The sequence below is a fragment of the Rhinoraja longicauda genome, chromosome 3 (genome assembly GCF_053455715.1).
Source record: "Rhinoraja longicauda isolate Sanriku21f chromosome 3, sRhiLon1.1, whole genome shotgun sequence".
NCBI classification, from domain to species: Eukaryota; Metazoa; Chordata; class Chondrichthyes; order Rajiformes; family Arhynchobatidae; genus Rhinoraja; species Rhinoraja longicauda.
The window spans coordinates 99910268-99934753 of NC_135955.1; the positions used below are offsets into that span (position 1 = coordinate 99910268).

At 41.7% G+C, this 24486-nt stretch overlaps 1 protein-coding gene across 1 annotated transcript in view; it reads left to right on the forward strand.

Moving 5' to 3' along the window:
* Positions 1 to 24486, forward strand: part of ap3b1a (adaptor related protein complex 3 subunit beta 1a) — a 229608-nt gene that overhangs the window by 43417 nt on the left and 161705 nt on the right. The window contains exon 7 of the mRNA XM_078396753.1: positions 13806 to 13988. Within this exon, the coding sequence (XP_078252879.1) occupies positions 13806 to 13988 (183 nt within the window). The remainder of the gene's footprint in view (positions 1 to 13805; positions 13989 to 24486) is intronic.

Genomic DNA, 24486 nt, shown 5'->3' on the forward strand with positions numbered 1-24486 from the left:
AGGGGATGGAAGGCCACCCGGCCGAGCCGCCCCGGGCACTGAAACGTCCCGCGGCCGCACCGGGCGATGTTAAGTCCAGCGGCCGAGCCGCACCGGGCACCGAAACGTCCCGCGGCCGAGCCGCACCAGGCACTGAAACGTCCCGCAGCCGAGCCGCGCCGGCGATGTTAAGTCCCGCGGCCGAGCCGCACCGGGCACTGAAACGTCCCGCAGCCGAGCCGCGCTGGCGATGTTAAGTCCCGCAGCCGAGCCGCGCCGGGCACTGAAACGTCCCGCAGCCGAGCCGCACCGGGCACTGAAACGTCCCGCAGCCGAGCCGCGCCGGCGATGTTAAGTCCCGCAGCCGAGCCGCGCCGGGCACTGAAACGTCCCGCAGCCGAGCCGCACCGGGCACTGAAACGTCCCGCAGCCGAGCCGCGCTGGCGATGTTAAGTGCCGAGCCGCGCCGGCGATGTTAAGTCCCGCAGCCGAGCCGCGCCGGCGATGTTAAGTCCCGCAGCCGAGCCGCACCGGGCACTGAAACGTCCCGCGGGCGAGCTGCGCTCCGGGGAAGAGACCTAATAAAAGAAAGGTTTCCCCCGCCCCACCCCCACCCCCCCCCCCCCACACACATACACAGCCAAAAACAGAAACAAAAAACATCCAAACACCGACATCCAAAAAAAAAAAAAGACAAACACACTGCCAGAGAGCCGCAGCCGTTAGGCGCAGCCAACTCCTCCCAAGGTGGCAGAAGATTCCTGTAGCACTGCAGCAGACAGCAAATCCATTCGGCTGGAACCCCAAATGTTCGATTGTATGGGCAGGCTAGACATAACTCTGGTGTTCATAACCTGCGATGGACCTGAATATGGCCAAAAGGTTTTAACACTTACAGAGCATTCTTGTTAAGTCAGCTTGAGAAACATGTTGTAGTCTTACACCGTGGAAACAGGCCCATCAGGCCATCTTGCCCATTCTGGCTAGCAAGTCCCATCTACACGAGTCCCTTCGCCCAGCATTTAGCCCATATCCCTCTAAACTTATCCTATCCATGTACCTATCTAAATGTTTCTTAAACATTGCAATTGTACCTGCCTCGACTACCTCCTCCATCAGCTCGTTCCATACACCCACTGTGCTTTGTGTGAAAAAGTTACCCTTTGGTTTCCTATTAAATCTTTCTCCCTTCATCTTAAACCTCTGGTTCTCTTCCTCTACTCTGGGCAAGAGATTCTGTGTGCATCTACTTGATCTATTCCACTCATGATTTTGTACATCTCTACAAGATCACTGCTCATCCTCCTGCGCTCCATGGAATAGTCCTAGCCTGTTCAACGTCTCCCTATAGCTCAGGCCCTCGTGTCCTGCCAACATCCTCGTAAATCTTCTCTGCACCCTTTCCAGCTTGACAACATCTTTCTTATAACATGATGCCAAAAACTGAACACAATACTTTGAATGTGGCCTCACCAATGTCTTATGCAGCCACAACATGACCTCCGAACTTCAATAATCAATGCTCTGACTGCTGAAGGCCCATTTGCCAAAAGCCTTTTTGACCACACTATCTACCTGTGATGCCACTTTCAACAAACTGTGTACCTGTACTCCTAGCTCCCTCTGCCCCACAGTTCACTCTAAGTTCTACCCTTGTTCGTGCTCCCAAAATGAAACCTAAAATTTAGGATGAACCTAAAATTGCACTTCACATTTTTCATTTGTAAATTTAAATGTGCAACAAAAAGGTTAAGGTTGTAAACCTCTGCCTAATTACCTACTTATGGTGCTGAGTTTGAAGGATGATGCGCAAATTGTTTATTCTCAAATTTATAGCATGGTTACAGCAGTCGGAGGCCATTGGTCTTGAGTCTGCCAAGCTCAAGCCCAATGCAAGAGTAATTCATCTTGTCCCAGTCCTCTGCCCTTTTTCTAAAGCTCTGCAATTTTTTTCCTTTTGAATATTTTTCTTTTTGAATGCTGTAACTAAATCTGCTTTCACCCTAGTTTGATCATGACTATGGGTGCTGTCTCTATGGAGTTTGTACGTTCTCCCTCTGTCCATGTGGGTTTTCTCCTGGTGTTCTGGTTTCCCTCCACACTCCAAAGATGTACAAGTTTGTCGGCTACTTGGCTTTGGTAAAATTCTCCCCAGTGTGTAGTATAAGTGTTAGTGTACGGGATGATCACTGGTCAGCGTGGACACGGTGGGCTGAAAGGCCTGTTTCCATGCTGTAGCTCGTCTAAAGAATGGTTCTGAACATGATAAGATTATTAAATCTACCTGGCTGGACTATGGGGAGGATTGGGAAAGCAACCGTGTGAAGATTTATTTTTATGGATAGTCATTGTCTTCTGCGTTGAGCACAAGTGTGACTTGCCACTGCAAACTGAGTTTTGAAGTTGGGCATGGTTGAGGTTAAACTGGTTTATAAGGTCATAAGTCGTAGCAGTAGAATTAGGCTATCCGGCCCATCAGGTCTACTTCGCCTTCTAATGATGGCTGATCTCTCTCTTTCTCTCCTAACCCCATTCTCCTGCCTTCTCCCTATAACCTCTGCCACCCGAACTAATCAAGAATCTATGCCTTAAAAATATCCACTGACTTGGCCTTCACAGCCTTCTGTGGCAAAGAATTCCACAGATTCACCACCCTCTGACGAAATAAAAATTTCCTCACCTCCTTCCTAAAAGAACGTCCTTTAATTCTGAGGCTCTGACCTCTAGTCCTAGACTCTCCCACTAGTGGAAACATCACAAAGTTTATCACCAAGCTGTCTCTATCCTTCCTTCCTTTTCACATGTAGAAATTGAAAACCATGAGCTTGGAGTAATTAGATTTAAATGGGGAAAAGTGAATATGGTGGAGGGTAAGTGTGTTCAGTGTCCTTACTTTTCACTACGTCACGAGCAGAAAATCCAATAATTAGAATAAGTGTGCTGTGATGTATTAGACGGTAGGCTAATTCATCTTGTAGAGTTTGGTAATTGGATAACTGAGATGAAGAACTTTCCTCACCCAAAGGTGAGTGAACCTTTGGGATCCATCAACGTGAACAGACGTGGAAGTTTTGTTTATTCAAAATAGAGGTCAATAGATTTAATTTAGTTTATTATTGTCAAGTGTACCTCTTTTGCTTGCGTGCAGTCCAGTCAAAGAAAGGACTGTCCATGAATGCAATCAAGCCATCCACAGTGCACAATTAAATGACACAGCATTTAGCGAATAGGTATAACATTGAAGTACAATTAAAGATAGTTCAAAGGTCTACAATGAGGTTGATGGTGGTTCAGGGCTGCATTCTAGCTGATGAGAGGACCATTCAGTTGCCAGATAACAGCTGGGAAGAAACTCTTCCTGAATCTGGAGGTATGTGTTCAGAAAATTGAGGTTAAAATGCAGGAGACTAATGCTGAGATGGAAAATCAGCCATGATCTTGATGAACTGTGGAGCAGGCTTGAAAGATTAGAAAGAGAACACAGGTTAGATAGAGAACCGAGTGGGTCAGACGGCATCTCTGGAGGACATGGATGAGTGGATAAGCGGCAATTTGGATCGGAACCCTTCAGTCTGAAGAAAGGCTCCAACCTGAAGCATCAACATGATTGTCCTCCAGAGGTGCTATTTGATCAACTCAATTACTCCAGTACTTTGTGTTCTATGAAAGATTCCAGCATCTGCATTTCCTTGCCTCAGAAGGGCCAGGTGGCCGACAGTTTCTTGTGCTGTTACTTCTCATGCACTTGTATTCAGGGCCTCGCCGAGGCAGTAAAGTGCCGCCATGTTTTGGTGTTGACAGAGTTACTGATATTCTGCAAGAGCCGCCATGTTGGGTTGAGTATAGAAAAAGTAGCTCTGCAGGTTTGATTGTATTCAGATTTTGATTAGGTTTTTAATTTAAGCCAAGCAGACTTCCACTTATCTGTAAACTGCCATTTAATTTTGTTATTCCCTAGTTTCGATCCCATTCCGAAATAAATTCTCCTACACTTGTCTGAATAAATTAGATTTGCCACTTTTTTCTTTTGCACTTGGTGATATTTTCCAGCAGCCTGGAACATCCTTCTGCTTGTGTCAGTTTCATCTGCATTCCATTGATAGATATCACAAAGGGGCCGATTCTGGAGCAGGGTTTCACTTGCTGTCAGGGCGTTTCCTTACGTTAGACTTTAGCAATACAGCACGGAAATAGGCCCTTCGGCCTACAGAGTCCGCGCCGACCAGTGATCACCCCGTACAATATACAATTTTACTGAAACCAATTAACCTACTTAGAGAAAACTCTCATGGTCACAAGGAGAACATACAAACTCCGTGCAGACGGCAACTGTGGTCAGGATCAAACTTGGGTCTCTGGCGTTGTAAGGCAGCAACTCTACTGCTGCACCACCGTGACTGATAATGGAGCCTGACGGTTAGACTCGGGGGAAGTCTTGTGCTGCACTGGGTTTCACAAATTAGCAGACAATGACAGATCCAAGTAAAATACAATTTCAAAGGTTTGAGAGAACTTTGAAGATCTGGCCTCATGTTTTATATTCTCCCTGACTAATGTTTATGTGTCACTCTTCCACCAAGACAGATGTAAATCATTCATTTTGAATCATACCCATGCCATTGCATCCTCATAGGGGTAGCTTTTTTGATGTTTCTTACTCTCTCTTTTATTATCTGCTTTCTTGTTACATCTATCTATCTATCTTATCTTATCTTATATAATACTAAAACTCAGATCTTGTGAATATATATATATATATTTTTTGGGTTTGACCTGTATCGTATGTATATTTATTCGTAACAGCGATTGCAGCAAAACGGCGGACCGTAGCACGACGGTTTTCGCACCGCCTCAATCGCCAATCTCGCGCTCGCTCAGCCGTGATATTTTCATTTAATTTGGTCGCGTGTTTTTTAAGTTACAGAGGTTTTAAAGCGCTGCCCCCCCCCCCCTTTTTATGGGGGGCGCTGCGGTGCAGATTTAGTTTTCAGCTTGTGGCTTGTGATGGCTACATTTGTTTCGAAAAGTTTCCAGAAAAGGATTTAGTTTTCAGCTTGTGACGGCTACATTGTTTCGAAAAGTTTCCAGAAAAGCACTGATTGTTTTGTTATTGCAAGTCAAGTCAAGTCAATTATATTTGTATAGCACATTTAAAAACAACCCATGTTGACCAAAGTGCTGCACATCTGATTAGGAAAAAAAAAAAAAAAGAAGGTTATAGTGGTCACTTGACATACACAGATCAGGAGGACGGGCCCAACGGGCACACTTGGAGAGTAAGAGTGGGGCTGGGGGAGGAGAGAATGGGGGGTGTGGGGACGGGCCCAACGGGCCCGCTTTGAACGGGCACACTTGTTCTAGTATAATACTAAAACTCAGATCTTGTGTATATTTTTTTTTGTGGTTTGGCCTGATATATTCGTAACAGCGATTGCAGCAAAACGGCGGACCGTAGCACGACGGTTTTCGCACCGCCTCAATCGCCAATCTCGCGCTCGCTCGGCCGTGATATTTTCATTTAATTTGGTCGCGTGTTTTTTAAGTTACAGAGGTTTTAAAGCGCTGCCCCCCTCTTTTTCAGGGGGGCGCTGCGGTGCAGATTTAGTTTTCAGCTTGTGACGGATACATTGTTTCGAAAAGTTTCCAGAAAAGCACTGATTGTTTTAAAGTGGTTTTTTTTGTTATTGCAAGTCAAGTCAAGTCAATTTTATTTGTATAGCACATTTAAAAAAAACCCACGTTGACCAAAGTGCTGCACATCTGATTAGGAAAAAAAAAAAAGACAAAGTTATAGTGGTCACTTGACATACACAGATCAGGAGGTTTCCAGAAAAGCACTGATTGTTTTGTTATTGCAAGTCAAGTCAAGTCAATTATATTTGTGTAGCACATTTAAAAACAACCCATGTTGACCAAAGTGCTGCACATCTGATTAGGAAAAAAAAAAAGAAGTGTGGTCACTTGACATACACAGATCAGGAGGACGGGCCCAACGGGCACACTTGGAGAGTAAGAGTGGGGCTGGGGGAGGAGAGAATGGGGGGTGTGGGGACGGGCCCAACGGGCCCACTTTGAACGGGCACACTTGTTCTAGTATATTACTAAAACTCAGATCTTGTGAATATATCTGTTTCTATATACGTAACAGTGATTACGGCAAAACGGTGAACCGTCGCGCCACAATTTTTGCGCCGCCTTAACCGACAATCTCGCGCTCGCTCGGCCGTGATATTTTCATTTAATTTGGTCGCATATTTTTTAAGTTACGGAGGTTTAAAGCGGATTTATTGAAAAAAACGGTGAACCGTAGCGCCACGATTTTTGCACCGCCTTCATCACCGCGCTGAACTCTGCTGGAAAATGGTTTTTTTATTTGATTCGGTCGCGTATTTTTTAAGTTACAGAGGTTTTAGTAAAAAAAAATTAAAAAACAGTCAAGTCAAGTCAATTATATTTGTATAGCACATTTAAAAACAACCCACGTTGACCAAAGTGCTGCACATCTGATTAGGAAAAAAAAAAAAAGGAAGTTATAGTGGTCACTTGACATACACAGATCAGGAGGACGGGCCCAACGGGCACACTTGGAGAGTAAGAGTGGGGCTGGGGGAGGAGAGAATGGGGGGTGTGGGGATGGGCACAACGGGGTCTGAGAATGGGGAATGGGACAACAGGGGTCGTGCGGAGGGGACTTGGTGGTGGGGGAAAGAGGGGTACTGGGAAAAGGGGAGGTCCATATCCCTCCCCTCTCACCCATCCCTCCCTCCCCCCTTCTCTCCCCCTCTCCCTCCCTCCACAAATACCACCCCATCTTTCATCACCCTCCCCCCTCCCTCCCCCCTCCATCCTCAACACATAATTCCCTCCACTACTCCCTCCCCCTCGATCACTCCACACCTCCCTCCCCCAAACCTCCCTCTCCCTCCCTCCCCCCTCCCGGATACAATGGAAACCCTAAGAGGACGGGCCAAAGGGGAGAGTGTGGGGAGAGTAAGAGTGGGGATGGGGGAGGAGAGAATGGGGGAGTGGGGAATGGGCCCAACGGGCCCACTTTGTCTAGTATTCATTAAATATCTTGAGCTTTTATGACTGCATGAACAATACCAGAAGACACTTTTCTATTTTCTTAAACTTTTGCCCTTGGACTTTCTAAAACTTCCATAGATTTTATGCAGTATTGAGCTCAAGTAATATCTCATAAGCTTCCCTTTATCTCTTCCGATCCTGGGTACTTGAACAGCGAGAGTTACGTAATAGATTTTTGCAAGGCTATATTAGATTTAAAAGACACTTTCTTTATTTTTATTGTTAGGAATGGTTCAGAAGGATTTGGGACAAATGGGACAAGCTCAGGTGGGCAACTTAGTCACCATTGAAGAGTTGGGCTAAAGGACCTGTTTCAGTGCTGTTCCACTCTTTGATTGAAATCTCTCACTTTACCAGGAATTACTTCCACTGTGGTGATGCAACCAGCTGCATCCAGTCCAGTTGCTAAAACATAGCATTTCCTTGCATTGTTTTGTATTCCTCTGATCAGGAGCAGCTGAAGTTTTGTTCCTAAATAGTTTTGATTCCAATTGGTACTTAATGTTGGGAGTCGCCACAAAATGGTGACATATTAACATATAATTTACTTGAAATTGGCATTGTTCAATGATATGCCCTCATTTATAATTGATTGGAATCTTGCACAGCTTCTCTGTTCAGTTGTCAAGTCATGAGTCTGTTTTTATATTGCCTTTTGGCCGTTTTTCTTATTCATCAGTCCAGTTAAGCAAGAGCTATAATATAAACAAAATATTCTGCAAACACTCAGCGGGTCAGGCGGTATCGTAGAAAGAAAAATAGTTAACGTTTTGAATTGAAACCCTTTTTCCAAAACTTTGACAAAGGATCGTCATTGTGCATTTTTCTCTGTGGTGAAACTGTAAAATGGGGCTGAGCACACTCCAACCCAATTGAATTTGAAACGTGGCGACCCTATGTGTACTGGTTAGGTGAGATCTGCTGTATAATTTTGCAGGGTTGTATGTAAAACAAATGTCATTGTACCTCGGTACATGTGACAATAAAGTATAATTGAATCATTGAATTTCTTGAGGGATAATTCACCAACCAAGGAAAATATATCATGTCGTATCTGTATCTAACCACAGATGCACCTGTGTCTGTGGTTAACCTTGCAAGGCAGTAAATGTCCTAGCTGATCAATAGAGTGTGAAATCAAAGAATAAAAAGATAAGCGCTGTTTGTAATTGGAGTTAATTTTGTTTGCAAAGGAAAATGCATTTATGCCTTGCTCAATTTGTAGGATGCTATCAACAACAAGTATGTCAATGGAAATGTATCTATATGTAGTTTAGGATTTTGTACTCCTTCATAGAATGTGAAAACAAAACCAATAATTGCTTTGCATTTGTGGTAGAAATAAAACCCCTTGCTTTTGGTTTGATGAGAAAATGTGCCTGGGAAGAATTTAAACTAGAATTTTAAGAGCGAAAGATCACCATAGTCAATAAATGCAGCTCCACGTCTATTCTCAACAGGCAATGCATAAAATCCCAGCATGATCAAAACAATGTCTGGAATAATGACTAAAACTGTATTCAGAGATGTTTTCCTCCTGATAATGTCCAGTGTTGTGAATAACATTAAAGTTAATGACCTTTTAAGTACAAAGTCAAAATTGAAAACATTTTAAAAATTATTAATGCTAATAGTTCTGCTGAATCTACCGAAATGTCATCTAAGTGCATGTATCTACTCAAGGTATTATTCAGATTTTTATTTCCATGTATGGTGCCTTGCAAGACCCAAAGTGTTTAATCGGTGTAATTAACTCTGCAAACTTGATACAAGTGTGATTTGAGGTCATTATATAAAATTACAAGTTCTGAATACTCAAGTAAAAATATAGAGTCATAGATTCTTAGAGCTTGGAAACAGGCCCTTCGACCCAACTTGTTCACACCGGCCGACATGTCTGATCTACGCTAGTCCCATCTGCTTGCATTTGGCCGAAATACCTCAACCTCTCTTGTCCATGTACCTGTCAAAATGTTTCTTAAACATTGGGATAGTACCTCCACAAATACCTACTCCAGCAGCTCGTTGCATACCCCCACCACTGTTTGTGCGAAGAAGTTACCCCTCAGGTTCATATTAAATCTTTCCCCCCTCACCTTAAATCTCTGTCCTCTGGTCCTTGATTCACCAACACTGGGCAAGAGACTGTGTGTCTACCCGATCTATTCCTCTCAAGATTTTGTACACCTCCACAAGATCCAAGGAATAGAGTCCTTGACTGCTCAACCTCTCCCTACAGCTCAGGCCCTTGAGTCCCGGCAACATCCTCGTAAATCTTCTCTGCACTCTCCCCAGCTTGACAACACCTTTCCTGTAACATAGTGCCCAAAACTAGACAAAAAGCTCTAAATGCAGCACCAACATCTCGTGAAACTGCAACAGAACCTCTCAACTTCTACACTCAATACTCTGACTGATGTACTTGTACTCCTAGATCCCTCTGCTCTACAGCCCTCTTCAGAGTCCTACCATTCACTGTGCCAGTTCTGCCCATGTTAGTCCAAGGCAAATGTGGGTCCCTTGAAGACAGAAGCAGGGGAATTTATTATGGGGAACAAAGAAATGCAGACGAGTTAAACCGTTACTTTGGATCTGTCTTCACTGAGGAAGATACACACAATCTCCCAAATGTTCTAGGGGCCGGAGAACCTAGGGTGATGGAGGAACTGAAGGAAATCCACATTAGGCAGGAAATGGTTTTGGGTAGACTGATGGGACTGAAGGCTGATAAATCCCCAGGGCCTGATGGTCTGCATCCCAGGGTACTTAAGGAGGTGGCTCTAGAAATAATGGAAGCATTGGAGATCATTTTTCAATGTTCTATAGATTCAGGATCAGTTCCTGTGGATTGGAGGATAGCAAATGTTATCCCACTTTTTAAGAAAGGAGGGAGAGAGAAAACGGGTAATTATAGACCAGTTAGTCTGACATCAGTGGTGGGGAAGATGCTGGAGTCAATTATAAAAGACGAAATTGCTGAGCATTTGGATAGCAGTAACAGGATCATTCCGAGTCAGCATGGATTTACGAAGGGGAAATCATGCTTGACAAATCTACTGGAATTTTTTGAGGATGTAACTAGGAAAATTGACAGGGGAGAGTCAGTGGATGTGGTGTACCTCGACTTTCAGAAAGCCTTCGACAAGGTCCCACATAGGAGATTAGTGGGCAAAATTAGGGCACATGGTATTCGGGGTAGGGTACTGACATGGATAGAAAATTGGTTGACAGACAGAAAGCAAAGAGTGGGGATAAATGGGTCCCTTTCGGAATGGCAGGCAGTGACCAGTGGGGTACCGCAAGGTTCGGTGCTGGGACCCCAGCTATTTACGATATACATTAATGACTTAGACGAAGGGATTAAAAGTACCATTAGCAAATTTGCAGATGATACTAAGCTGGGGGGTAGTGTGAATTGTGAGGAAGATGCAATAAGGCTGCAGGGTGACTTGGACAGGTTGTGTGAGTGGGCGGATACATGGCAGATGTAGTTTAATGTAGATAAGTGTGAGGTTATTCACTTTGGAAGTAAGAATAGAAAGGCAGATTATTATCTGAATGGTGTCAAGTTAGGAGGAGGGGGAGTTCAACGAGATCTGGGTGTCCTAGTGCATCAGTCAATGAAAGGAAGCATGCAGGTACAGCAGGCAGTGAAGAAAGCCAATGGAATATTGGCCTTCATAACAAGAGGAGTTGAGTATAGGAGCAAAGAGGTCCTTCTACAGTTGTACCGGGCCTTGGTGAGACCGCACCTAGAGTACTGTGTGCAGTTTTGGTCTCCAAATTTGAGGAAGGATATTCTTGCTATGGAGGGCGTGCAGCGTAGGTTCACTAGGTTAATTCCCAGAATGGCGGGACTGTCGTATGTTGAAAGGCTGGAGCGATTGGGCTTGTATACACTGGCATTTAGAAGGATGAGGGGGGATCTTATTGAAACATATAAGATAATTAGGGGATTGGACACATTAGAGGCAGGAAACATGTTCCCAATGTTGGGGGAGTCCAGAACAAGGGGCCACAGTTTAAGAATAATGGTTAGGCCATTTAGAACGGAGATGAGGAAGAACTTTTTCAGTCAGAGAGTGGTGAAGGTGTGGAATTCTCTGCCTCAGAAGGCAGTGGAGGCCAGTTTGTTGGATGCTTTCAAGAGAGAGCTGGATAGAGCTCTTAAGGATAGCGGAGTGAGGGGGTATGGGGAGGAGACAGGAACGGGGTACTGATTGAGAGTGATCAGCCATGATCGCATTGAATGGCGGTGCTGGCTCGAAGGGCTGAATGGCCTACTCCTGCACCTATTGTCTATTGTCTATTGTCCTCCCAAAATGCAAAACCCTTCTGTGAACGCTGGAGGTCGCGCGGGAGGTCGAATATTATTGACAAAGTTGGCGGAATTTTAATCTGATAACTGTTTTGTTTGTAAACTGCCAATGCAGGCAGCTTTTGATTTGATCGCGTTACTACTTTGTATGTTTGTTTTTGGAATATTTTTTTAAAATTTAAAAGCAACACCTTACATTCCTCTATTAAATTCCATCAACCATTCCTCAGACCATTCCCAACCAATCAAGGTCCTGCTGCAATTTTTGGCAACCATCTTTACTATCTACCGTACCACCCACTTTTGTATCACCTGCAAATTTGCCGACCATGCCATGCCCGTTCTTATCCAAATCATTGATATAGATGATAAACAGCAATGGGCTCAGCACCGAACCCTGAGGCATGCCACCAGTCACAACATGTAGCAGAAATGTCTAAAATACCAATTTCACGAGGCTCGGAGTGCACAGTTATCGGCACTGGTCTATTGCTGCATGTTCTATTGTATCTAAACTAATGTGGTGTACTCTGCATCACAGGGAGGGCAGAATTTATGCTTGGTGTCACGAAACTAAGATCAGCGTATGAAAGCCACAGGATTGTCGCAGCGTGACTTTAAGTTCTCCAATATTGACTGATACATCCTTAGTACAAGAATCTTTAGATGAAGCAGAATGTGTCAGTTACATCCAAGATGATTTCATGAAACAGTATGTGTACAGTCCAACGAGAGGAGGAACCATTTTATTTGGGGACGAGCCTGGCCAGGTGACTGATGTTTGTGAAAGAGTATTTTGGGAACAGTGATCCCTGCTCCTTATGTTTTAAGATAGTTATGAATAAGGATAACTATAGATCTTGGGGTGGGGGAGTACTATATTGGGATGGGGCAAACTACAATATTATTACACAGGAACGTCAGACTTTAGTCTTTGGACTTTATAGATACAGCGCGGAAACGGGTCCTTCGGCCCACTGCGTCTGTACGGACCAGCGATCACACCATACACTAGAAGGCATCACAAAATGCTGGAGTAACTCAGCAGGCCAGGCAGCATCTAGGAGTGAGGGAATGGGTGACGTTTCGGGTCGAGACCCTTCTTCAGTCTGAAGAAGGGTCTCGACCCAAAACATCACCCATTCCCTCTCTCCTAGATGCTGCCTGGCCTGCTGAGTTACTCCAGCATTTTGTGATGCCTTCAGTCTGAAGAAGGGTCTCGACCCGAAACGTCACCCATTCCCTCTCTCCTAGATGCTGCCTGACCCGCTGAGTTACTCCAGCATTTTGTGATACCTTTGATTTGTACCAGCATCTGCAGTTATGTTCCTACACATCATACACTAGCACTATCCTACACACTAGGGACAATTTACAATTGTACCAAGCCAATTAGCCAATAATCTTGTATGTCTCTACGGTGTGGGGGGAAACCGGAGCACCCGGAAAAACCCCACGCGGTCACAGGGAGAGTGTACAAACGGCACCCGTAGTCAGGATCGAACCCGGGTCTCTGGCGCTGTGAGGCAACAGATATGCCGCTGGTGTGAGTAAATTGGGAACAGCTGTTGTTGGATAAGTACACGGTTGGCTTGGAAGCCATTGAAAGACCAGCTGATCAGATTTCGCGACTGACATGTTCTTATTGATCGGAGTTTGGAGCCGACATGTTCCAGTAAGGAGGAGGGGCAAGGAAAGGGTGACAAGGCTAGGGAATCTTTCCTGTATAAATGTTAGATGACAAAAGGTTGTAAATTTGGTCAGAAGGAAAAATAAAATTGTGTAAGGTTTAGGAAGATGAAATCGCCCCCTTGAATATTAAGAAAATATGAAAGATCTCAAGCAGGAAATTTGCAGGGCCAAAAGCAGACATTAAATGCAATTGGCAAGTGGGTTTAAAGAGAATTGCAAGGCATTTTATACTTGCCCTTTCGGCTCTTGCTTAGTTGACAATTATATTTCAAGGAAGACTATATTTTCCTTTTCCAACTGTCTTCCCCCCCTCCCCCCACACCACATAATCAACCTGAAGAACCAAAATGTTCCTATTACTTTTCTCCGGAGACGGCTGAAATGGAATACTTTACTGTCACATGTGACAAGGCACAGTGAAATTCTTTGCTTGCATTACCCAGGCTATGCACATAGCCGCCACATATGACGCTTCGAGATGCTGCCTCACCTGCTGAGTTACTTCAGCACTTTGTCCTTTTTAAACTTTTCTGTAACTTATTTTCTGCACGTCTGAATGTTTTTGTGTTACCACTTGTGCTGTTCACAAAATTAGTCAAGAATCCCTGGTGAGAAGCTCAGGAAACATCTTCATGCTGTTGATAATAATGCCGCTTCGGACAATGATAACTTTCTACAAATTGATTGCAATTTCTCTTCACTCACGTTGTTTTGTGTTGTCTGTTCACAGTTAGTGGCTGGAAGTGTTGTAATGTCATTTGAGGACGTCTGCCCAGAGCGAATTGACCTGATTCACAAGAATTACCGCAAGCTATGTAACTTATTGGTGGATGTGGAGGAGTGGGGGCAAGTGGTCATTATCAACATGCTCACTCGCTATGCCCGGACCCAGTTCCTCAGCCCTTGGAAAGAGGTAGGTAAAGTATTGAGGTTTATCTTCTTGATTGCCTCTCCTGCTTATCTGTTCACAAAATAATTGGGTGCATGGATATGCTATTGAGAGTTACAGGGCGTGCATCCTAATGCATAGGTATTGAAATAATAAATTATGTATTGATTTGTTTTTGAATATTAAAATGATTAGATTGAATTGCAGTCAACTGATAATTAATTATTGGTGTCTAATAAGTTTTAGCGTAAACAAATTATTTTAAAATCAAATTTTCATTACTTGACGCTACATAATACGGTCATCTCAGAAGTCTGCTTTTGTAGATTATTTCCAAACTGCTTTGGAAATTCAGAAAACTGAATTATCCAATGTTGTCATCAATTATGTCTGAAGCAATAAAGTACTTTTTGATTAACTGCTTGCAAAGCAATGTGAAATGGTTGATCTATAGCAATGTTTCAGAAGAAACGACATAATAAATAGTGATTGTGCAGTCTGTTTCCCCCTCACACATCCACACTTTATTCCAGTTATCTTGGATCTTTTGTTCTGAGCTCACATTTTGTATCCAGCATTTTGAATGTGAACATCACATTTATTTTAAATGGTGAAGGTCTCAATCCTATCACTTTCTTTAGATTTCTGACTGGATATTGGACCCGCTTCGCAGTGTGATGTCTCCACTGCCTGGAGTATGTTGCAGGCACCAGAAAGGCAAACAGTATGGCAGTTTTGGTGTAATCTGTGCACCGTACAGTTTACAGTCATAGTTACGCAGCACAATAATGTGCTCACCATGTCTAGCCCTACCTCAGAATCAGAATTCAGAATCAGAATGACCTTTATTGTCATCCAAAAAAAACAAGTCTTTTGGACGAGATTTCGTCACCCACAATTCAACAGTAAGAGCAATAAAATAACCAATTACACACACAACCACAAACCAACACAAAACAAAAAAAAAGAAACATCCATCACAGTGAGTCTCCTCCAGTCACCTCCTCACTGTGATGGAAGGCCAGAATGTCTTTTCTCTTCCCCTGCCGTCTTCCCCCGCGGTCAGGCTGTTGAAGTTGCCACGTTCCAGGCCGCACCGGACGGTGAAAGGTACCTTTGTACCCATCCACCCTGATCCATTTGTCTGTATTTGGACCGTACCTTTCTCTGCCATAATGTAGAAACAAGGGACTGCCGATGCTGGTTTGCACAAAAGGACACAAAGTAACTCAGTGGGTCAGGCAGTATTGCTGAAGAACATGGATAGGTGACGTTTCAGGCTGAGACAGTCTGAAGAAGGGTGGCGACCCAAAATGTCACCTATCCATGTTCTCCAGAGAAGCTGCCCGACCTGCTGAGTTACACCAGCACATTGTGTCCTTCTATGCCTTCTATTTAAGTGAAATACATGAAATCAGGGTGTTTAAAATCAATTTGCTGTACTGTCAGATTTTTACCTTGGTGTTACTAATCCAATATCATTAGAGCTTGATGTCTCTGCTCTTGTCCTCAACACCTTGCAATAATGACCGGCATATTATTTGTCTTGCTAATTACTTGTTGCACCTGTATGTTTGACTCTTTTACAAGGACAACTGATTACCCAACAGCAATATAGTTTACTTTTTTTGCCATTTAAAATGTCCATCTTTCTCTTTCGACCAAAGTGAATGTCCTTGCTTTTTACCCCCAGAAATATTTCTCACTTGCTACGTTCTTGCCCATTCATGTAATCTGTCTGTATCCCTCTGAAGACTCCGTGCATCTTCCTCACAGCTTACACTGCCGCCCGACATTATATTGTTAGTAAAAGCCATATGTTATACTTGATTCCCTCATCCAAATAACTGACAAAGATCATCAGCATCTAGAGCCCAAGTGTTGATTTCTGTGGCACCCCAATCATCATCAAATGTCTGAAAATGCCCTCTTCCTGATTTATCCCCATTAACAAATTCTCAATCCATTATGCCTAATATTGTGCACTCAAATTTTGTTCATGATTCTTTAATGGAGTACCTTCTTCAAGACCTTCTAAGAGCTGGTTCCTCCTTGTCCATTGACAGAACATGATCTTCCTTCCATGTTGACTCTTTCTTGTTATTTTATAATTAACTTGGAACCATTAGAAATTATTGTAATGAAATGAGAGAATTATATGTAGTGCATGCAGTGATACAATTTGGGTAGCTATCGAAAATGGATGTTACAGAAAAATCGGTTCACAGATCATTGACATGAATGAAACCCTTCCATAACACAGGGACGGCCTGCACTAGAACTAAAATGGTCTATTCCTTCTCCACATCGAATAATGGAAGCATCTCTTGGATGATTGTGAATCTTTCTTCCACGCTATCACTACTCAATTGGTTTGCTCAATTGGACTTATTCCCATTATGAATACAACCTTTGCTTAAGATTTAAACTTGTGTATATTTTTTCAAATACTGTTTCTGCACATATAGTCCGCTCTACTACTAGTTTATTACTTTTTGGTCTGCTGTTACCACTATTTATTCCCTGTTCCTATTATCATTTACAGGCTATCTACTGACAGTTTCAGTCTTATTGTGGCTTTTTCACCCTCTGTATTCAGTCAATCATGTTTTATTTTGGTGTTTTTAACTTCTACTTCCAATTCCTGTACCCAGTAAAATCATGTAGGAATTCTGGCTATTGGTAAAGGCTTGATTTATCCCTTCTCTCAGCTCAAAGAACAAGTATCACAAAATACGAAAAGAATGGAGGGGGGAATTTTGTGCTATACCCGTGCCCTATATCTGGCTTTACTCAAATATGCACAGACACAAAATCTACTTTGTTCTTTTAATACTGCAACATACGGCTACCTGACAACAATACGGAATCTGCTCCTCTATGGGTGGTAAATTATACATACTCACCCGATTATGAGCCACATTGTTGACGATTGTCCTGTGTAGTCTCCTGCTGACTAGGCCAATTGTAGGAAGGAATTTTGTGCTATACGTACCCTGTATCTGGCTTTACTCAGATGTTTCCTCTTACAAAGAACATCATATTTTTCTGAATAAATTATGCTCAGTGTCTTACTAACAAATAATTAATGGACTTATTCCCATTATGAATACAATCTTTATTACAAGATTTTATTTTGCATGCTTAATATATGTATTTCATAATTAGTGTAAGTTAATACTGCTCAGTTTTGTTTGATGGTCGTAAGAATCTTACCTTGTATTCAAAGATGATTGGGGCAGTTTGTAGATGGTGGGGGGGAGGGATATGGGGGTTGGGATGATGGGGCAAGGATATGCGATGGTATTGAGATGAAACCTAGATCCTTGAGGACTTAATATCATGGCGCAAGGTTAGACCATAGTTGGCCATGGATGTAAGGAGTGGAATCAAACTTATTCCATATTTCTAAACACCTTTCTGTGTAGAATTTATATCTAATCAAGAAAATAGAACATAATTGCCATTATGTTTATGACCTTTTGGTTTTGGATTCTCCCACAATTAGAAATATTCTCTCTATATTTACTACATGCAATCCTACCATAATTTTAAAGAACCCTATTGTATCTTTTTCATAGAGTCATAGAGTGAAACAGGCCCTTCGGCCCAACTTGCGCGCACACTGGCCAACATGTCCCAGATACACTAGTCCCACCTGCCTGCGCTTCGTCGATATCCCTCCAAACCTGTTCTATCCATGTACCTGTCTATCTGTTCCTTAAACGTTGGGATAGTCCCAGCCTCAACTACCTCCTTTGGCAGCTTGGTCCATACACTTTCCTTTGCATTTTAAAACAAAAAAGTCCCAAACTAAACAAGATTTGCATGGTTCCTTTGTAAAATCTATATTTGAGCTCTTTTGAGTTTTTGGTAAATAGTGGAGGCAAATAATAAGTAGGCAAAGAAAAAAATATTACATTAAAAATTGTGCAGTTGCATTTTTCATATTTAACATTTCTTTTGCATAAATATTGCATTATAGATTTGACTTGCCAAAATTAAATCCAGTGGTATGTGTATTTTGTGACAATTAAAGGGCTATTAACTAGATAGCAGTCAGATCAATTATGGTATATTTTGTGCAATTTTTCTTAAATGACAACTTTTTATGATGAATATTCTAGCTTAAGTAAAGCCGATTACACAGTGCACTACTCAGAATTCATAGTGCTGTCAAAGAGAAGACTGATTGACTTTAGATTTACATATTAATGAGGAGGTTTGTTAATGGGGTCCTTGACTATAAGAAAATAAAAACATATTTATAGAGTTTGACAATTATAAATGGAGCTAATGTAGGAAAACAGAGATTAAATCTTTTTAAGTTAATACATTTGCAAGACTGAAAATGAATGTTTGGGTTTCTAAATGTTTTAAAATACTGTTGTTAAAGTGAAGTACTTATGGTTGAAAGGTAAATAAATTTCAAATGGCAGATAAAGTTTGTTTAATAATTACTGTTTAAAAATGTATCTTGAGTATAAACAACATTATTGAAAGTTATTTATTACTTAGAGTAGCATCTGAAACTTTGGCAAGAGTAAGAAAACTATGATTGCGTGGCAATAGTCTCAGAGGCAGGGTAAAGATTTTTTTCTCTTTACAGAATATGCAATTACAATTGACCTGTGGTTAAGTTGAAATGCTTCCCGACATCTATATAATAATTATTAAAAAGAGAGTATTAATATGTGCTAAAATTATGAAAAGCTCCTTGAATTCTTTATGTTTTTGCTATGACTATTTCTTTCTTGCAATGGTCTTTGGTCATCTCTTGTCCAATAAGTTTTAAAGAAAACATTTTTTGTGGACGTTAAGATTAGGTATTTACTTTAAGCACCAGTTGCTAAATTGTCAGTATTGGTCACAAAATAAGGAAACAGAAATTCATCGAAAAAAATGGTAAGCATTCATTTCCAATGTTTAAAAGATATGTTATCTTGGAAGGTAATTTTGAACCTAAATGAATTGTCCTTTTTATAGCCTCTCATTTGGTACAGCTCTGGCAACTGGTTTAAAAAATAAACTTTGGTATGTCAGAAATAGATTCTTAGGGTACGGAACAGGCCCAGTGATCCACCTTGTCCATGTTGACTAAGTTGGCATTCTGAGCTAATCCTATTTGCCTGCATTTGACCCATATCCCTCTAAACCCTCACTATCCATATCTATTCAACTGCTTTTTGAAAGTCATAATTGTATCCGCCTCTGTGGCTTCATGTAGCATCGCATTCCGGATGAGGACTACCCTTGGAGTGAAAATATTACGCCTGAAATCCCTCTTAAATCTCTCCCCTCTCACCTCTCTCCCTCCATTTTTTTGGAATCTTTCAGCTGGGAAGAAGACTGATATTGTATAAATAATTAAATTTATCCATCTCGCTCATGATCTTGTACAGCTCAACAAGGTTACCCCTTAGTCTTCTAAACTTCAGAGAAAAAAATCTCAGCCTACCTAAACTTCTGTAACTCAAGCTCTAAGGTCCTGGTGAATCTCATGTGCAGCACCCGTTCCAAATAACAGCTATGGGGACCAATGTTCCTGAAAAATAACAGTGATACAAGTTGGGAGTTGTTCAAAGCCTTTTGCTGAGCCTTTTATAGCAGAGGTCGAAAGGAAGTTTCACTTGCCATTGTTTCATCAATAATGATCTGCCATTGAAATATGTTTGATTTGATGCACAAGATTTTATCAGTGGTGGTTACTTCAAAATTCTAGATTTTTTTTTGTTCAATGGATATAAAAGTATGCTTTTATTATCATATTAAAAGTATGCTTTTATTATTATCATTATAATAAAAGTATGCGTTTATTATTATTTAAACTGGTGCTTAAAGTGAATACCGAATCTTAACATCCACAAAAATGTTTTCTTTAAAATTTATTGGACAAGAGATGACCGAAGACCATTGCAAGAAATAAATAGTCATAGCAAAAACATAAAGAATTCAAGGAGCTTTTCATAATTTTAGCACATATTAATAAACTCTCATTTAATAATTATTATATATATGTCGGGAAGCATTTCAACTTAACCACAGGCTAATTGTAATTGCATATTCTGTAGAGAGAAAAAAATCTTTACCCTGCCTCTGAGACTATTGCCACGCAATCATAGTTTTACTTTGCACTAAATGGCTTGATTTCACTTTGCACTAAATGGCTTGCTGTTTATATTAGATGCCAGTTAACAATAAGCCATGTTGCTGTTTGTCAGATGTGTAAAGGCAGCCAATCGAAAAGTTTTGTGACCACCCTTGATGACACTAGCTTTTCAGCTTTAGTGTATTTAAGTTCCCCGCCTGTTCATGTGGGATTCAAAATGATGTCTCCAAATCAGCAGTTGATCACATTATTACTGTACTCTCAGCAGGAAAATATTTGCATTTTCCAGTGGAAATGTAATTTTGTTAAGGCTAATTTGGATTGGAGATTTTGTCGGGTAGAAAATTATCATTTGATTTGACCCAAGTCCTTTTTTGATACTTGACCCGTCCCAAATTGAACGCAAGTGGTCAGTGACCTGCAGACTTGGTCAGGAAGGCAGCTCCAATTTGGATACCGATCTTTGAGTCCTCCTTGCATACCGCTGCACATTTTATGCTCCGCGTTGCCAAATGATCAAAATACAAAGTGCTGGGGGAACTGAGCGGGATGGCAGAATCTGTGGAGGGAATAGACAGACAACATTTTGGGTTAGCTCCCTTCAATCATTTAATAATGATTAAAACTAATTATTCCCAACCACAATCACTATCAATGTTATTTTCCCCATGTATTTTGTACCTATGCCTGATCCATCCCAGTTTCACGTGATAAAATCACTTCTCATTGTCTTGTGTGACCTCCAGCCATGGCTATTGGATTATTCTTTAGAATTGATGGTGGGGATGGACTCAGTGGGCCGATTTCTGTCCTGCATGAGTCAATGAATTGCTTCCTGTCATCGGTCCTTCATCCAAAACTCTGGTGCCCTTTTCTTGTCCTAACCCAACCTTCCTGAGGTAACTGGCACATATCAGACCATGGTATCCTAAATCTCCTTGTTAACATCTTAATTCTCCATCTTTCTACTGCCGCTTACCATGAAATATTGATTTGTATTGTGTTATTTATTTTGCTTATTTTTTTGACACTTAAACTGCAAATCATCCCTGGCAGTATTGCTACGGCTGGGCATTCTTTATTTTTGTCTGTGAAAGGCTGTTGCATATTTTTCTCCACATTAATTCCTCAATATAAACATTAGTTGTTCAGGGTAAAGAAGCTGCTGCTGGCTTCAGCAATGTAAATTCATGAAGTAGACATGGATGGCTGAATAGCCCTTGGTAGATTAAATTCACAGTGTGTAGGTATGTACTTGCACAGTGGGAAAAAAAGCTAGCATGTTTGTTGAATTAGCCAAGGGTGAAGCTGAAAAAGATTTAGGGATGGTAATACACTTGGCACTTAAGATGTCCAGTTATTGTGGCGCAACAATCAATGAAGGAAATAGAATGATGAATTATACAGGCAGAGCAGCAGAAAGCAAGTCAAGGTGTCATGCTGAAACTGTGCACTGCTTTGGTCATAGTGCAATTTGAGTGCTGTTTGCTTTTGGTCACTGAGGCAAAAAGTAGATATTGAATGCTTAGACTTTGACGAAAAGCCACATGCACGATTGCAAGTATGCAATAATTTAGATATAAGGGAAGATTAGTTAAAACTTGGACTCCTAAGCCTCACAAGTGGTCACCTGAGCCCCACTCCTATGAGTCATCTAGGGTGTACAAATTATACTGTATTTAAACACTGAATTTTGAATTAAAATTAGCTGAAAGATAAATTCAGGATTGACCCGCAGGACACACGGAAATTTTGGGGTAATAGATTGAAATATATTAGGGATTCTGAAATTCTATTTATGATTAATGAAGCAGATGGGAAGAGAGTTTGCCTAGATTGCATGTTCTTGATGGAAAGAATGGCCTTTTTCATGTACTTTTTATAATTTTTGTGAAGGAAACCAAATTTAGTCTGGTCTACTTGATTGGCTCTGGAAATCTATGGCAATGTAAAATCTTATGTATCTGTGGTAATGTAAAATACCTTGCTGGCATTTAATTAAAACTAACAACATTTTGGACATTATCGTACAAAACATCAAAGTGACTTTTTCAAACAAAATATGTTTAGAAGAAGAAAATATTTCTTCTGTTGGAGCAGATTCTGGCTGTGAATTCCGTTTCAGGGTAGTATTAATGCCCTAATGCAAAATATCCAATTGGTAATCAACACTATCAAATAGATAAGTAATTCAATACCTCCTATTGTATTAAAACACTCCAGGGAAACCCTTTATAAACACCCTGAGCGATCACGTTGTTTGTCATTGATCTAAACTGAATCCAATATTACATGGTTAATGCTATAAATGGGATTTTATATAGTTATTCCATGAACTACATTTTGAGTTTGTATTCCACTAACGTGGCTATCCATGTTGTGAACCAAGAAATCTAATTTGCATTGTCTGAAGATCATACTGCAAAACGTTAGCAGAATATAACAATGCATTATTTGACACGACATAAGTGAAGTCCACACTTACGAACAAGTCACTGAATGTTTTTCAGTTATAAGTGCATTATAGAGAAGACCGTTTACAATTTGACTAAAGCATCTTGATTAGATTTCAGCATTTTTGTTTACTGCTTGCCATAATCACTTTTCCCCAGAGTCCAAATGTCAAGGGCTAGAGGACAGAGCTTTCAGGTGAGAAAGGGCAAAGTTTAAACAAGATGTGTACGGCAAGTTTTTTACACAGAATGGTGGCGTCTGGAACACACAGCCGGGGGTTGTAGTGGCACTAGTTAGAATAGTGGCATTTAAGAGGCTTTGGGTAGGCACATGGATATGCAGAGCATGGATGGATATGGATTATGTGTGGGCAGAAGAGATTAGTTTAACTTGCCATCATGTTTGGCACAGGCAAAGTGAGCTGAATGGTCTGTTCCTGAGGTGTAATGCTCTTTGCGTATTCTATGTTCTGCAAATGATGCACATTTCTGGTTTGCCACATTTTTATTCATTTTTGTACATGGGCATAGCCATGTTTTATTGTACAGACCTTAATTCCTCCAAGAAGATGATGAGTTGCACAGCTGCAATCTGAAGTTTTTGTTTTAGAGATACGGCCTAAAACAGGCCCTTTGGCCCACCTAGTCCATCCCGAGTCCGCACCGATCCCCGTACACTAGCACTATCCCACACGCTACGGATAATTTGTAATTTGCAGAGGGCAATTATTCTGCAAACCTGGATGTCTTTGGAATGTGGGAGGAAACCGAAGCACTCGGAGAAAACCCAAGTGGTCACAGGGAGAACATGGCGCTGTAAGGCAGTGACTCTACCGTTGCACTACTGTGCCACCCTCATAGAGTCATAGAGTCCTACAGCACAGAAAGAGGCCCTTCGGCCCATCGTGTCCGCGCCGCCCGTTATCAAACACAGTCTAATTTTAATCCCATTTTCCCGCATTTGGACCGTAGCCCTGAATGTTGTAGCATTTAACATATAACATATAACATATAACAACTACAGCATGGAAACAGGCCTGTCCGGCCCTACCAGTCCACGCCGACCATTCTCCCTGACCTAGTCTCATCTACCTGCACTCAGACCATAACCCTCCAATCCCCTCCTATCCATATACCTATCCAATTTACTCTTAAATAATAAAATCGAGCCAGCCTCCACCACTTCCACCGGAAGCCCATTCCATACAGCCACAACCCTCTGAGTAAAGAAGTTCCCCCTCATGTTACCCCTAAACCTTTGTCCCTCAATTCTGAAGCTATGTCCCCTTGTTGGAATCTTCCCCACTCTCAAAGGGAAAAGCCTACCCACGTCAACTCTGTCCGTCCCTCTCAAAATTTTAAAAACCTCTATCAAGTCCCCCCTCAACCTTCTACGCTCCAAAGAATAAAGACCCAACCTGTTCAACCTCTCTCTGTAGCCTAAGTGCTGAAACCCAGGCAACATTCTAGTAAATCTCCTCTGTACCCTCTCCATTTTGTCGACATCCTTCCTATAATTTGGCGACCAGAACTGCACACCATACTCCAGATTTGGCCTCACCAATGCCCTGTACAATTTCAACATTACATCCCAACTTCTATACTCGATGCTCTGATTTATAAGGCAAGCATACCAAACGCCTTCTTCACCACCCTATCCACATGAGATTCCACCTTCAGGGAACAATGCACAGTTATTCCCAGATCCCTCTGTTCCACTGCATTCCTCAATTCCCTACCATTTACCCTGTACGTCCTATTTTGATTTGTCCTACCAAAATGCAGCACCTCACACTTATCAGCATTAAACTCCATCTGCCATCTTTCAGCCCACCCTTCCAAAAGGCCCAAGTCTCTCTGTAGACTTTGAAAATCTACCTCACTATCAACTACTCCACCTATCTTAGTATCATCTGCATATTTACTAATCCAATTTGCCACACCATCATCCAGATCATTA